Source organism: Prionailurus bengalensis, chromosome D3 (genome assembly GCF_016509475.1).
Source record: "Prionailurus bengalensis isolate Pbe53 chromosome D3, Fcat_Pben_1.1_paternal_pri, whole genome shotgun sequence".
Taxonomy (NCBI): Eukaryota; Metazoa; Chordata; class Mammalia; order Carnivora; family Felidae; genus Prionailurus; species Prionailurus bengalensis.
The window spans coordinates 86,393,736-86,410,245 of NC_057356.1; the positions used below are offsets into that span (position 1 = coordinate 86,393,736).

At 40.8% G+C, this 16,510-nt stretch overlaps 1 protein-coding gene across 1 annotated transcript in view; it reads right to left on the reverse strand.

Moving 5' to 3' along the window:
- Positions 1 to 16,510, reverse strand: part of CD226 (CD226 molecule) — an 81,633-nt gene that overhangs the window by 7,855 nt on the left and 57,268 nt on the right. The window contains exon 5 of the mRNA XM_043559070.1: positions 444 to 546. Within this exon, the coding sequence (XP_043415005.1) occupies positions 444 to 546 (103 nt within the window). The remainder of the gene's footprint in view (positions 1 to 443; positions 547 to 16,510) is intronic.

Consider the following 16,510-nt stretch of genomic DNA (forward strand, 5'->3'; position numbering starts at 1 on the left):
TTGATGAATGAATACACGAAGGTATCATTGCTGCGCAACCTTGTTCCTCCCCTTCTCAGAATCGCTCCTTCTCTTCCTCTCCCCTCTCCATAACACACGTGCGTTCACGCACACACGCAGCACCCCTTGCCCCACAGCCTCTTTTCCTTGCAGGAGGAGTAAGATAGATGGCACAGGAGACAGAGCAGAGGCACCAGGCAATTGCCTCCCCAGGATATGAAGGCCTTGTTAATATGGGAGCAGCTCCTACTAATTCTTAAGTGAACTATTCTAGCTTTCTCCCCTGATATTACCCACAACTACTTCTCCTCCTCTGTGTAAGAAAAATACTTGTGTATGTGAGGGCTAAGACAGCTTGGCCAACTACTGGGTTATTAACAGAGAGCCCCTCAGATCAGAATTACTCAGGGGAAACTGGATTCCAGATGGGTTGCAATACTCACCTTCTATAAGAAATGACAATGACGGCGGTCATTAGGATTACAAACAGCAACGATAAAACTGTTCCTCCAGCCACAAAGAGGGTATATTGGTTATCCATTTTACCTAGGAGGAAAAAAAATATATACAGTAGGAATTAGGAATTCAGCTCAAGTCAGAAAAAAAAAAAGGAAGGTGGGAAAATGAGGAAAGGGTCCATTAATCAAATAGAGTAACAATTCAGAACAAAGAGTCCAATGAAAAAGCAGGATGAGATAAGAGGAAGAGACAATTTTATTTTAGAGTCTCCTAAATATTTCTGGCTCCTCACAGAGTTTTATTAGTTCCTTGTTTCAGCTGAGTTTAGCACCTTAAGAAGAACAAGAATAAATAAGGTGATGGGATTTAAGAGTTACAGACTTCGGGTTATAAAATAAGTAAGTCACAAGGATGAAAAGTACAGTGTATGGAATATAGTTAATAATATTTCATAACTCTCAACGGTGACAGGTGGTAATCAGACTTGTTATGATGACGATTTCCTAAGGTACATAATTATTGAATCACTCTACCATATACCTGAAACTCATGTAATATTGTATGTCAACCATACTTCAATTAAAAATAAAAACTAAAAAAAAGAACGAGAATAGAAAGAGTGTATGTTTGAGACAGATGTCACTTCAGTCTAATGCGCTCCCAGTCACATACACAAAATCTTCTGTAGAAAAAGAAGACTATCAAAAGAGTACACAAATGAATATACTTCTTAAGACTGATATATTAAGTACATTCACACGACGGTGTCATTTTATAAGCAGAATTTAAGAAATAGTTTCATTCAGTTGGAGTTAATGATAAGAAGTACTCTGAAAAACTATGTTACTCCAGCTCAGTGTTAAGCACAGACAACACGGTCCAGGAACCTGCAGCTCTCTTCCTGGCTCTGCTACTCCTCAGCTGTGTGACCTCCAGCCAATTCCTTAACCTTCTGTGTTTGCCTTTCCTTGTTTGTCAAGCCATGACAATGGCAACAGTTCTAATCACATCCCAGAACTGTGGTGAGACTCTAATGAGGTCGCATTCAACTAAGCAATAAACCACTAGAGAAACGTCACTCTGGAGCAAGATCTCCAACGAGGTCAGAGAGCATCTTATCTTTAAAATGTTCTCCTGCCCATAATACATCTCACCCACTGCCTCCCACAGAGCTCCTTCCCAGGAGAAGAAACCCCATCAATATCTGCTGTTGCCCGGAATGGGAGTGAATCGGAACCCGGGAGCTGTCCTCACCGCCACGTCTCTTTGGGACAGCGCACCTGCCGGTCTCCCTTCTTGCAGGAAGGGGCCAGCTCTGGCAAACAGCACGACTTCCCTCCAACCTTGAAAGTAAAGCCCGGTGCTCCACCCGAGACTCCGTGCCATCTGCCATCCTATGCCAACCGGCAAATCATGCTTTTCATTAGAGTCTTCCTGATCTTTCCCTCGGATTATTTCTTCCTTCCTGACCCACTATGTAGCTGCAATTTTTTCACGATAGGGGCTCAGGGTCCACATCCACACATTCTTTTGTAAGCTTTCCTGCAAAGAGAAACCAAGTCAACTCATAAATATTATTTTCATTTTTCAAACTTGTTGAAACCGTAAGGTGAATAAAAGTAGCAAACTGTGTGAACCTTACAGACTTTGCACATACACCCAGTCTAAGAATGGCTTTTGTCCAACTATGATGGAAAGAGGAAAAGCTAAATTCATTCAGAACAAAAATACATCGAACCGCCCTCACGAAAGGAACAATGACATGTTCTCCCCGTCAAATAAATTTTTAAGAGCTTTTTCAGTTCTTGGTACATTATAAAAACCAAATGAACAAAATACCTGAAATTATTTTGCATTGTAACACAGGACTATAAAGGGATTACACCCGCTGTACTGACGTAATTTGAGTATCACAGGTGCTAAGGTTAAATCAAATAGGCAATCGCGGTGAGAAAAGGAAAGTTATGATTAAAATATTCACGGACAGGATTGTGGGAAAACTGTGTAACCACTTTGACAATGCTATTTAGGGGCGCCTGGGTGGCTCAGTCCGACTTCAGCTCAGGTCATGACCTTGCATTTCGTGACTTCGAGCCCCGCATCGGGCTCTGCGCTGACAGCTCAGAGCCTGCTTTGGATTCTGTGTCTCCTCTCTCTCTTCTCCTCTCACGCTTGCTCTCTGTCTCTCACTCTCTCTCTTTCAAAGATAAATAAACATTAAAAAATAAAAAACCTTTAATAAAAAAAGAAAATGCTGTTTAGATAGTAAAAAAACAAAAGTTACAGTAAAAAAAAATTGGGGTTGACTACAGTTCCAAATCTTTTCACATAAACATTAGAAGAAAATATAAGTAAATATTATTTAATCTCAGGAATGAGAAATGGCATTTAGATTTATAAAAATAAATAAATATATAGGATTGACCAGGTCAAGTGAAAAATATCTGTATGTTAAAATGACCACAAACAACATGTAAAGGCACACAAAAAGTATCTTTAACACATCCTGGCATTAAGAAAAAGCTATAAGGGTGCCTGGGTGGCTCACTTGGCTGAGCCCCTGACTTCGGCTCAGGTCATGATCTCCCAGTTCTTGGGTTCAAGACCCACGTTGGGCTCTGTGCTGACAGCGCGGAGCCTGGAGCCTGCTTCAGATTCTGTGTCTCCCTCTCTCTCTGCCCCTAAGCCACTCACATTCTGTCTCTGTCTCTCTCAAAAATAAATAAACATTAAAAAAAAATGAAAAGCTATAGAAGACAATACGAAAGATACAAATAACTAAGAAAAAGCACTAAAAGAACAAGTTCGTGTAAGAGGAAAACTGTGGTCAGATAGAGCATCTCAAGCTCTATTTGGAGGACGGGGAACTACCACAACCTGCATCCAGAAGGAATTCGGTCTGCATGTGTCACGCCCTTTCACTAGGTGCTTACACATCTGATTAATTACTGTATTCTAAAGAAATGCTCTGAAATGTGAACAAAGGGTTCTGTAAAACATTTACAACTGCCAAAAGAAAATCCTCATTTCCCCCAAGTAGACTGAGAGCCAGACCACACAACTGCAGTCCTCAAACTCCTTCTGCATGGGCATCATTTGGGGGCTTGCTAACCCGCAGATGACTGGGCATCCCCCCTCCAAAACTCTGCCCCAGTGGGTCTGGGTGGGTCCTCGCAGATGCAGCTCTCCTGTGATGCCCGTGTTTCTGATCTGGAGCCCACCCTGTAAAGCTCGGCTACAGACATTCGGATGATGTGTGTGAGAAATTTGAATGAAATGGAAAACTGCTGACTAGGGGTATAAAGTTAAGTAAAATTTCAAAACCATAATTCACAATGATGCATGTTAAACTCTCTCGGCCAAGTGTAGGACTTAGGGGGAAAAGGTCTGCAAAGTTACAAATGCCAAAATTTTAGGGGCACCTGGGTGGCTCAGTCGGTTAAGCGTCCGACTTCAGCTCAGGTCATGATCTCACGGTCCGTGAGTTCAAGCCCTGCGTCGGGCTCCTGGCTGATGGCTCAGAGCCTGGAGCCTGCTTCTGATTCTGTCTCTCTCTCTCTCTCTCTGCCCCTCCCCCGTTCATGCTCTGTCTCTCTCTGTCTCAAAAATAAATAAAAAACGTTAAAAAAAATTTTTTTTAAGTGATGATCTCCAGGGAGTGGCATTAAAAGCAATTATTTCCTGAAGACAGATACCATATGTTTTCATTCATATGTGGATCTTGAGAAACTTAACAGAAGACCATGGGGGAAGGGAAGGGGAAAAAAATATAGTTACAAACAGAGAGGGAGGGAGGCAAACCATAAGAGACTCTTAAATACAGAGAACAAACTGAGGGTTGATGAGGGGGTGGGAGAAAAGGGGAAATGGGTGATGGGCATTGAGGAGGGCACTTGTTGGGATGAGCACTGGGTGTTGTACATAAGCGATGAACCATGGGAACCTACCCTCAAAACCAAGAGCACACTATACACACTGTATGTTAGCCAATTTGACGGTAACTCATATTTTTAAAAAAGCAATTATTTCTTTAGGTTTTTTGGCATTTTCCAAACTTTCTAAGTGATGTATTGCTTTTATTAAACAGAAAAAAAAATAGTAGAAAAATGTAAATGTCTGCATGCTGAAAACAAAATCATCAGACAAATTTTAGTGATGATATTATTTTTAACCTTTTTTAAAGTTTATTTATTTACTTTGAGAGAGAGAGAGTGCTGGGAAGGGGCAGAGAGAGAGAGGGAGAGAGAATCCCAACCAGGCCCTCTGCTGTCAGCATAGAGTTCGACACAGGGCTTGAACTCACAGTGAGATCATGACCTGAGCTGAAACCAAGAGTCTGACGCTTAACCAGCTGAGCCACCCAGGCACCCCACTGGTGATATTTAAAGTACAAGATGTGGAGAACTTTTTTTGTAGAAGCGTATTCAGAATCCTCAGAATTAAGATGGCATTCCTTATTAAACTCCAATTAATTGAATTAAGTAGAAACCATTGAAAGGTACTAGTCATGTGTTTCACACCATTCAATTATAAATCTAAACTTCAAATGCATCCTTTAATGTGAAATATGTTACCTCCTTTTAACCTCTTCTAGTAGTGCTTGACGTGTTGGAGTCAGATCTGTTTACTCCATCTTTTCACACACAGTATCTCAAGCCAGAGTATACACTTGGCATGACAGATGAAATGGTGTGTAAAAAGGGATTTGGTTCCTAAAGGGAAAACATCAACGAGAACAAAACTGTATCTCTACTCACAGCACTGCTGACACTAATTTTCCCTGAGTTGGCACAGACCCCACAGAACCTCACTGCCCCCAACTTCCTGCTTCAGTCTCCAACCACAAATCCAGGTCTCCCTACTTCTGATGGACCAACCAGCCATGAATCCAAGATTCCCGTGATCCCCTCCTTAGGTTGGACAATTTGCTGTAACGACTCACAGAACTCAGAGAAGCACTTTATTTCCTACTACTGGTTTATTAGAAAAGATACAACTTAGAGATGGCCAAATGGAAGAGACGAACAAGGCAAGTTACTGGAATACAGATAGAACTTCCATGCCTCTAGGGATGGACCACCCTCCCGGGACCCTGCATGTGTTCGCTAACTCAGAAGCTCTCTGAACCCTGTCATTTAGGGATTTGATGGAGGTTCCACTGGACAGGCATAAGCAATTAAATCATTGATGATTGGTGATTAATCCAACCCCCAGCACCGCTTCACTTTTTCAGGGGGAAAAGGGCTTTAAATTCCAACCCTCCAATCATGTGGCTGATCCCTCTGGCTCCAACCCTCCATGCCAAAGGTCGTTCTGTGTTTCCAGCCACCAGTAGCCTCATTAACTTGCAAATGGACACTCATTGCTCTGGAGATTCAAGAAGCTCTTGTGTCAGGAATTGGGGACAGTGACCAAGTGTTATAGCAAAAGATGTTCCTGGTACCCGTATCACTTAGGAAATTAACAAGAGTTTGGGAGTTCTGTGAAAAGAACCAGGGGCAGAGACCACATTTCTTATTATACCACATACTTGATTGATGGAGCTTATATTGTTTTGGAAGGCCCTGGACAATTAAAAAACACACCAGAATGAAGATTTCCCTGTACGAAACAAGGGTAAGAGCATGGGAGCCAGGTGCAAACTCACTCACGCTCCAGAGATCCAGAGACGCTGCAGTGTAGAGCCTCCCCGCCTGTAGTCAACCCTGCTTTTTACTTCTTTCCCTGACCCGCTGCTGTGCTAACATGAACACCCAGTACTTGGAACCAGGCCGGTATAGCCACACGACTTGCTGGGCCCTGAGTGACTAAAAACCAAAACAAAAAGGAAAAGCAATGGGTGTGGATGCTTCAGGGAATCAATCAATAGTTCATAACATTCACTTTTGCCTAAATTCTGCTAATAGATGTTGGGCTGAGTAATGTCAGCCCTCAAGCCCCTCTCTTAAAGAAAGAATTATGTGTATTCTCAGCAGCCACTTTTTTGCTGATTTTTTTTTTCATTTTCATCCCAATGCTGTCTTGATTCATAGGAGGACAAAAGTGTCGTGAACCATAAAGCCATTATTTTCCCTCCCATCAAAAAAGATAAATACAGTTAAAACAATTTAAAGCATGTCAGCGAGATATATAAATGAATAATTTACTCCGGGACTGCCACCCTCCAGGCTACGTTCCTGCCAATGACAAGTATTTATGGCTGAGTTATAAACCTTTAGAAAGGCTCATGGTAGAAATGACGCCAGGTCCTTCCCTTAGAGCCAGGCGGCAAGAGCAGGCATTAATGTCTATTGTTTATCTTTTATTACAGTTTGAGGTGGGTTAGGAAGTGAGGAAGCCAAGTGACTCAGAACCTAAATATCTGGACTAAACAACCTGCTAGGAAAAACTCACAGACTCTGAGCCTCTAGCCAGCCTGGGGTAGGTCATGGTAGACACCAGTTAAAGTTATTCTTGCTTTCTGGAGCACCTGGGTGGCTCAGTCGATTAAGCGTCGACTCTTGGTTTCAGCTCCGGTCATGATCTCATGATACGTGAGTTCAAGCCCCACATTGGCCTCTGTGCTGCCAGCATGGAGCTTGCTTGAGAATCTCTCTCTGCCCCTCCCCCACTCACCCACGCATGGGCGTTCTCTCTTCCTCTTTCGCAAAATAAATGAATAAACATTAAAACAAACAAAAAAGTTATTCTGCTTTCTAACCTCATTAAAAAGAAAAGCAAAACTATTAGACTTCATTCTGTGTAGACATGAGGATACATCATGGGTGAATTCTCACTGGGTAGATATATGTGAGCTGACACACTATTATAAAGTCAATCCTAATTCGTAATCACCATATAATGTAAGTACCCAACTTACATTGATTTGTTGCAAAAACGCATCGAGGAAGGAAGACTTGGGGCCTAGTCCTACCTGCTAATTCTTTTGCCTGGAAGACCTCATCATAAGACAATCTCGCAGGCACATTTTTGGCAATTGCAAAGTGATGATAAAATCAACCCCAAGGGTGGCTATGGGGCTTCAATAAAACATATAGACGAGCTTTATATATTTAAGTACTACATAATATATAAATTATTAATAATATATTTTGTATATGTCCATTCAAATTAGGGTTTAAAAAATAACTCACTTGTATTCTTTTCATGTTGAACTAGTCATGTGGAGCAGGATGCTTGCTCCTGCAGCTAGATGCACCTTCCTCGGAAAAGGCAGAGGTAGCATTGATAAACATGTACAAGATAATTATAGCTTTGGAGGACCACTGGATTTAATGGCGGCCCAAAGTTTGTTGAACTTTCTTGTATGGCTGAAATATACATCGAGTGGATACTGATATGGTAATATCATTCCAAGTTTTCAAAGGTCAACTTTCTTTGTGCAAATCAATTTTATACTCTTCGCATTTCAGAAGCCTTCCCCTGTTTTATAGCAGGAAGATCCTAGCGAATAAATTATTTTCAGAGGACTGAAGAACCATGACATCAGCCTCTAATCCTTCTTCTGAGTGAAGAGTAATGACTCTTTCTCAAAATAAAAGCATTATCAGATTTTAACTGAGAGACTTATAGCACATAAAGAAAATCTAAAAAATCAACATAAGAAACAGAAACATAAGAGAACACAAACAGAAATGTAAGAGAATCTAAATCATTGTCCTGGAGCAAACGAACAAGAGAAGCAAGTTTCCAACCCAATGTACAATTTTTGCTATACTAGACTGAGTTTGCCTCTTTTGATGGAAAATAGTTCCCAAATGACTCAAGAACTTAAACTTTTTACATCAGTTGAGATACACATAGTCTAAGATGGGCCATAAAGTTTACCTAATCGAGATAGGATGACTGCATTAGCTCCATTATCTGGTGTCTTTATGTGCATGACGCCATATGTTCTGAGGACCATAGCACTCTACAGTGATTGGTGTATGGCAAGGGAATCTAAGTCAGCATGCGAGGCATAGGGATGGCGAACATCTTTGGTTTGGGACACTTACTGGGAAAACTTTCATGGCTTACTCTATCATATTAGATGTCTCATCCTTTCACCCAAATGTTTCTTAGTCTTATGTTACGTTTCTTGTATTTCATGAACCTCAATTTTCGTGGACACATATTATTTAAAGAAGACTGTGTTGATGTGTCATAAGTCATAATGTCAAGAACTGCACCAATCTTGCTCACTTTCTTAGTGAATTAAGTGTACAGAAAAGAGTTAATGGAGTGGGCCAGAGACCGCTATCCTTAGAAAGGCTTGTGTACAAGGTTGGCCATTGGCTAGTGTGTGGGGACTCGGAGTTTTGGAGGGTTTCTACCATTCCCTGACTGTGGTTAGGGTGGTTTACTGTGTCTGAATTATTTATACAAACAATGTGGCTTATGTCAAACACCTGCTTTTTCTCTCTGGGAAATCAGTTAGTCATTCTGACTTTGCCCCATGTGCCTTTTACTTTTCCTGATCTGGCTCTGCGTTCTTCTGCTGTGGTAACTCAAAGCCATGGCTTCGGAATGCAATCATCAAGGAAGACAGTGCTCTTACCTCCTAATTCTGTGGGAGGGTAGGAACCTACATTCCACAGACACCTTTCTCCAAGGTGCACAAGTACCTTCTCGTGTACTGGTGTAAGAAGTTCATTTTTCCTTTGGATAAAACCAATTAGCCAACAAAGATGGTCACCCCACTTACCAGGTGAATTTAGGTTGAACTGTGTGTGACAAATGGTGCTGTCAGGTCCTTTTAACTGAGGACTAGTTACTGTTTACCTTGAAAGCACATCTGTAACGGGTCGTATCTGTGGGGCCCATGAAAGGTGAGATTTCTGTCTCTGCACTCTCTTGGCAGATTGCCTGAGATGCACATCACAATTCTGGTATAATGCTTATTTAATAACAAAATTGTTTTCTTTCTCTTCTACCTTTGTTTTCTGAGGAGTGAAGATATTTTGCTTTTAATTATAATTCCCCAGCACACTGTCGTTATTACTGTTGTTTAACCAAGTGTAACTCTATATTACAGTGTCACTATTATGTGTATCCACAAAGATAGAACAGGAAATTTTTCAAATGCTCTATTGAAATCCAGATAAACATTTCTGTCATGCAGTAAACACAGTAGATATACCATACCATACCATTTCGATGTTTTACATATTTGGCTGTTTGATATTAAGGTCCATAAATATGAGCGAATGCAACTATTTGGAATATTTTAATATATAAAATAAACTTTTGATTTTCTTGGGGGGTTTTGGAGATTAAGCCTTCTCTGTCCTTGAGGGTGAGGAACTAGAATTCTGATGCCTTATAACTCCAGCTCTGGGTTCAATGGTCTTTACAAGAACAAGAGCAAGAGGAGGATTTGAGAGGAAGGAGCAGGAGGGAGGAAGGTAAAATGGAAGAAGTTTGCCCTTGAGAATGTAGAGCAGATTCCCAGGAAGCTGCTCAAGGAAGCATGCTTCCCCACAAGGGGAGAGTCTAGTGGGCAGCTCTGGTATAGACCTCGGGGGCAGTCGCTCTGCCAAAGCCAAGAGCCACGTGAGAGCTGAGCTGCCACCACCTCTCTCCAGCAAGAACCCTGACTCTCCTTCGTCCAGAGGTTACTCCTCAAGTCGCCCTCATCTGTTCCTGGTGTGCACCTGACTTCAGCAGACACTAGCACTCCCCTCCAGACCCAAATACCCGCTACCTGACTTTGCTCGTCCCTCATGTGACTGTGCAGGAACCCTCCCTCACACCATTCCCTAACACCCACAGGCCTCAGAAGAGGGGACAAGTCAGTAGAGAACCCCACACAACACCTGTGCCAGCCTAACTAAGCACAGAGAGCTGGAACAACATTGTGGGAGACCAGACTCCCATTCCTTTGCCTACACTCACTCTATATGTTGGTTCAGTTTGAAATCTATTGTAGGTAACAGGGGGGGTGGGGGAGACAAGGCTGTGGAACTCTCCATGGGCAGCTTCTTCTGTGATGCGTCTTTTGATGACAGTGCTGACTTTTTTCTTTCACTTGGGGCAATGATATAGCGCTGCTGTTAACTACAAGAACTCTGAAGTCCTCCTCCCCAGCTCCGGACCCTAGCCCCTCTGCTCACTAGCTCTGGAGCCTTGAATAAGTTACTCAATCTCGCCATGCGTCACTTTCCTCAATCGTAAAATGCAGATAACAACAGAGTTGTTGTGGCAACTGAATGAATAATTACCAGTAAATTCTTAGAATGACACATATAAGCACCTCCATGAGTTTGTCATATAGTAGCCAAGACAAGCCTGTCACATTTAATTCCTATAACTGCTACAATTTTTCCCTTGGATCTTCAGAAATCTTTAAAATTCAAACTATATGGTATTTATAAAGACCTATATATAAATGTGTTATAAATGTTGTACAGATCTTTTCAGAATACAAAAGAGACTGCAAGCTTTGGGCTGAATATTTACCTCCAAATATTCAATTTTAACTCATTTTATTTTAAAAAAATGTTTATTGAGGTGCCTGGGTTGAGCATCTGACTCTTGATTTTGGCTCAGGTCATGATCTCATGGCTTGTGAGAGCTCACGGCGTATGAGTCTGTGTTGAGCTCTGCGCTGACAGCATGGTGCCTCTATGGGATTCTCTGCCTCTCTCTCTACCCTTCCCCCTGCTCATGGGCACACACCTGCTCTCTCTCTCAAAATAAATAAATAAACTTAAAAAATAAAAGTAAATAAGATGAAAATGTTTAGTAGGCACTCTACAAATATATGAAAGCCAATGCTTGGCTATAAGAAACAAAAGCTATAGTAATAATTTAAAAACCTGCAGCTTTATGATCTAGTTTCATTACCCCTCTGATCCCTCTTTTTTTAAAAAATAGCCATTGATTAAAGTAGGAATTGCATGCCTGGATGGCACAACTGATAACTTTACTGAATCAGGAAGAGAAGACAGTAGTCAACATAAAACCAAAACCACCTGTTCTGATTAAAGTACTTGGGACTTGGCGTGTGTGTGTGTGTGTGTGTGTGTGTGTGTGTGTGTTTCATGAGTGTAAAACTGCCCACACATCACATGTATTTACTGAATGTTTACAGATGGCAGATTGCACACTGTTCTGGCTGCCAAATGCTCATAGACACCTTAACTTACAAATGTACATGCACACACAGACTTAAAAAGTGAAGGATTTATCCAGTGCTCTAAGTCATGAAAAACTAAAGGCACATTAACATCATTATTATTCATAACAAACAATAATTATACTTTGCAAGCCTGTATTTTTCTGTATTTGTGAACTTGTCTCCTATGTGGTACCCATTTGGGGGTCATGTGCAAATGCATTGTATCCTTGAACTTCTTCAGCTGGAAGCCACAGAAAACATCCCACCTTTTGTTAATGTGGTCTCCTCGTCTCAGTATCTCCTCAGGACTTGCCATGTCTGTCATAGTGATAATAAGGATTTTTCAGTTCACTCACTATTCATCTCCTCTAAAGCCATTTCTCAGTCCCCATCAATCCAATTGAGAGCATTAACATTTCAACCTTGTATCCACGAAAGGCAGAATCTCTTCTTCTGGGTTAATCAAATAAAATGCTACTCCTACATTTAAAAGATTTTGAACATTGCAGTTACTTTTGAGTTCTAGTGAAAGTGAACTATTTTGAATTAACTCCAGAAATAAATTTTAGAGTAGTCAATGATACTGCAATATATTTATTTTTAAAAAGGTATCCAAAAATATCTCTGTTGGAAACATTCCTCTTAAAAATTCCTGAATCAGGGGTGCCTGGATGGCTCAGTCGGTTGAGTGTCCGACTCTTGATTTGGGCTCAGGTCATGATCTCGCGGTTCACGAGTTTGAGCCCTGCATCAGACTCTCTGCTGACAGCGTGGAGCCTGCTTAGGATTCTCTCTCCCTTTTGTCTCTGTCCCTACCCTACTGGCGTTCTCTCTCTCTCAAAATAAATAAACTCAAAACAAAACTATATATATATATATATATATATATATATATATATATATTTATATGCCTGAATCAGAAAAAGATTAATACCATATGATTCTACTTACATGTGGAATCTAAAACACAAAACAAACAAACAACAGAAATAGATAAATACAGAGAACAAACTGGTGGTTACCGGAGGGAAGGTTGGTGGGGGATGAGTGAAATAGGTGAAAGGGATTAAGAGGTACAAACTTCCAATTATAAAATAAATGTCATGCAATGAAATGTGCAGCATAGGGAATATAGTCAATAATAATATAATAATTTTGCATGGTGACTGAGGGTACCTACACTTACTGTCATGAGCATTTCATAATGTGTATAATCGTTGGACCAATATGATGTACACCTGAAACTAATAGAATGCTGTATGTCTACTATATTTCAATTTTAAAAAGTCTCTGAATCACTGGAGTGTAAATAACTTCTAAGATATCAGTTGAGGATCAAAGATGTGTCTCTACAAATGACAGATCTATGTGTATTCTCCATTTCCTGGCCTTTCAAATAACACAGTCCTCTGCAAACCTATTCGGTCACCTAGTGTATGTCAATATTTGTCAAGAGTCAGCTCAGTGCATCTTTGAAATACTTCAGTGGAAGTTGCTAGTAGTTACCTGACTAATTGAATCGTAACACTTAAAGCTGGAATCACTATTACGAATGAAATGCCATTGGTCTCACATGAAGACCTTTATTTATTTATTTTTTTAATTTTAAGTAATTTTCCATTTGCCTTTGGGGAAAACTTCACACAATCATCTATGTTCAGTCCCTAATAAGGCTCTCAGGGACAACCACAAGCTGTTCACAATTCCCAGATGCTTAAAAAAAAAAAAAAAAATCCCACGCGTGACATAAGTGTATAAATGTCTGTTTTGCAGTTAAGAGTCATTAGGCAGGTCTCTGGACAGGGATTTTAAGTAGGAAGAAAATCAGTACGTTTGTCTGAACTTGAATTCTTCTCTGTGCTCTAAGTTGCTAGGGAGTGGGAAACTTTGTGAAAATTGCTTGAAATTCAGGTGAGGATAAAGATCACTTAAAGAAAAGTAGTTCCTAGGATTAGGTACTTTCTAATTTACAGTCGTGTAAAGCAAGTAAACGTGCATGAGGTAGGAGCATACACCCAACAATGCTTCTGTGTAACAGTGTCATCAGATCAACTTAACATGAGGTCTTTCGGCATTTCTTTCTCTCTGATGCTAACTTGTCATTATTATTATTCAAATTTGCTATCTTGTTTATCTATACAAATATGGTATGTATACAAAAAACGACTGCAGGCAAACATTCCAGGATTTTGTGCATTAGGAATGATGAATAAATCAATACCTGGGGTTTACAAAACAAACTAACTGGTTATCTACCTTTTTTTTTTTTTTAATGCAATGTCTCCTAAAAGAACTGACTTGGGCAGAGGTATCCATAAAGACACAGAGACATAATAGGCCATGATTGAGCAATCATCTCACTTGTGATGCTGGAAACAGTATGTCTTGTCTGGATATCCAGCTATCATCCAGAATTTTAAAAACTTAACTGAGCTGAAAATTGGAGTTGATCCATTTCAGCAGAGGCTATTTTAACTTGTGAGCAGTGACACCAGTGCTCTTGAATTCTTTTGCTGTGGTTCTAATTATATAAAGGAACTGTCAGAAATGTTATTTTCTATGTAGGTGAAGATATTCAAAAGCTGAAGTTCATAACACTATGTCATGGAAATAAACGTATCTGGCATTCCAGGACATCTCGGCTCAGACAACCCCCATGCCTACAGTATTCACATCTATCATGAATTCACAGGGATGGACAGAAGGTTCTGGATAAATGGACCCCTAAAAAAAAATTCTCTTGTCTACAAGCCGAAACTGTTCAGGAATCAAATCACCTGGGAGCAAACTGGTTGTCTTTTAGCAGAAAGTAAAGGCCAAAGAAATAAACCAAGTTTATTTCTCTTCCTCCTTGTTCTTCCAGCCAACTTGGGAACAGAGTCCCACAGTCAGGAAACTCCACCAAGCTGTGTGCAGGCAAGATTTGTAACCTACAGTACCTATTCCTCTATGCTCCTGCCTCTTGGTCAACCCTCCACCTCACTGAAGAAACATGGGAGGATTCCCTTGGCTGTGGCCCCATGATTTCCCAGTGAATGTTTCTGTCATTTTCATTTGCAAGCCACACCCACCAGGTCCAGTGACGCAATTATGCACCATTTATACAAAACATGCAAAACAAGAAAACTAAACTTTCCTATTAAAGGAAATAGATTTTTTGAAAGACATAAATGTAAACAAATTTCCTGCAAGTTTTCTCCTCGAGTATTGCAACGGATCTCCTCAGAGTTTAGGTTTCTCTGATCAGCAATTAAACCTCAAATGTTTCAGTGTAGCTAGAAATAATCTAGCTACAAAACTTGAAAATAAAATGGACATGTTTTAGAATATGTTAAAATATAGAGACATATACTAGAATATATAAAAAATATTAACATACAAAGAATCAGTCAAGAACATATATTGAAAATCTTCTGGAAAGATATTTTGACAAAGATGCCATAATCCCAAACCTCAAGTAATTTCCTACCCTAAGTGTCTGGACCCGTCGCAAACAGGTGCAATTATTGAGTGACTCAAAGGTATAAATTCCAGAGTTATAAAAGTTTGAGAAATTCAAAATGTTTCATAGTTCAACAGCAGGGAAGCCATTTGGGGCTAATGTGGAAAAGTTGTGAACATGGAAGAGATCTGACAAAAATCCTAACGGAAAGGAGGTAAATGGGGTGAAAATTAGTAGGTTGGTTGGGAAGAGGGAAGGTAAGAAAGTGTGAATGACTAGCAAGGCCATGGAAGGTACAAGCTGACATTCCAACCAGACTAGCCCTCTGCCCTCGTCCAGGCCGCCTTGTCCCAGCCAAGAAGCGTAAGGGGCCTGTGGCCCCCCACCAAGCCTGTGTACCAGCTTTGGGGTCTTGACCAGCCTGGGGGAAGGGGTACCTTTTCCTAATTTGCCTGCCCAGAGAGGCACCATTTGAAATCTGTCTGCTTGGAGTGGGCTCCTTTTTGTGCCCAAAGACCCAGCTTGTGGTAGCTCAGTACGAGAACGTAAATATTCGTGCCCTGAGTGGCAGCTGGTTTCCTCTGTCTCACATTTCTCTTTTTGATTCTGTACTCAGTGATTTCACTTACACTTCCTTGAATATCATTTTTTGCTATTTTGGTCAAGAATCAATAATGGCTGTCATTGCTCTTACATGAGACCCAGAATCACACCAAGTTATCACCTAATTGATACTGATGATATTAACCCCCAACTCAAAATCTCTGTACCAACCTAGTCAGTTGGTTGCAGTCATGCACACACAACTTCCTCGTCCCTCCTCCCCCGTTCCTGTGCATATTTTGTGTTACTTCCTATACCCTGTTTTGTCTCTGTTCTCTGCTCTGATCATCGGTTGAAACTTGGTGGTTCCGCTGAGTGGCCTCATTGGCAGAGGAGGATTGGACAAACCCACGAGTAACAACACTGTTCGGCAGTGGCGAACAGAAGTTTGTTCAAAACTTGTCTCCTCCGGAAACCTTCTGAGAGAGCTCATGTCATTTCTTTGATCCTCGTTCCTTTTATAACCAGTAAGCTCGGCTGAAACAATAGTAGGCTGAACATCACTTGGTTAATATTAAACAGCTTCACAAATTCTTTTGGTGAAACTGAAATGCTTTTCTCGTGACTAATGACAATCTAGAAGACATAAAGGGCCCAAAATAATCTTGGTCACCATCAGTAAAGACACATTTCCCCCTGTTCCTTGCCCCATGCTCTAGACAAGTTTCAAATTCAGAAAAGCCAGTCTGGAGATATTTCAAACTACTTCTCAGGTCCTGAGTGCAAAGGACAGGACACAAACATTTATTTCCACTTAGCAAAGAATAGTCAATAGGAAATTCGGGTTCAGCCCATGCTTCTGCCATGTTCTCCCTCTGTTCAAAATATATCAAGAACTGGATGGGACATCAGCATGACTCAGTCGGTTAAGCATCTGACTCTTGATTTCAGCCCAGGTCATGATC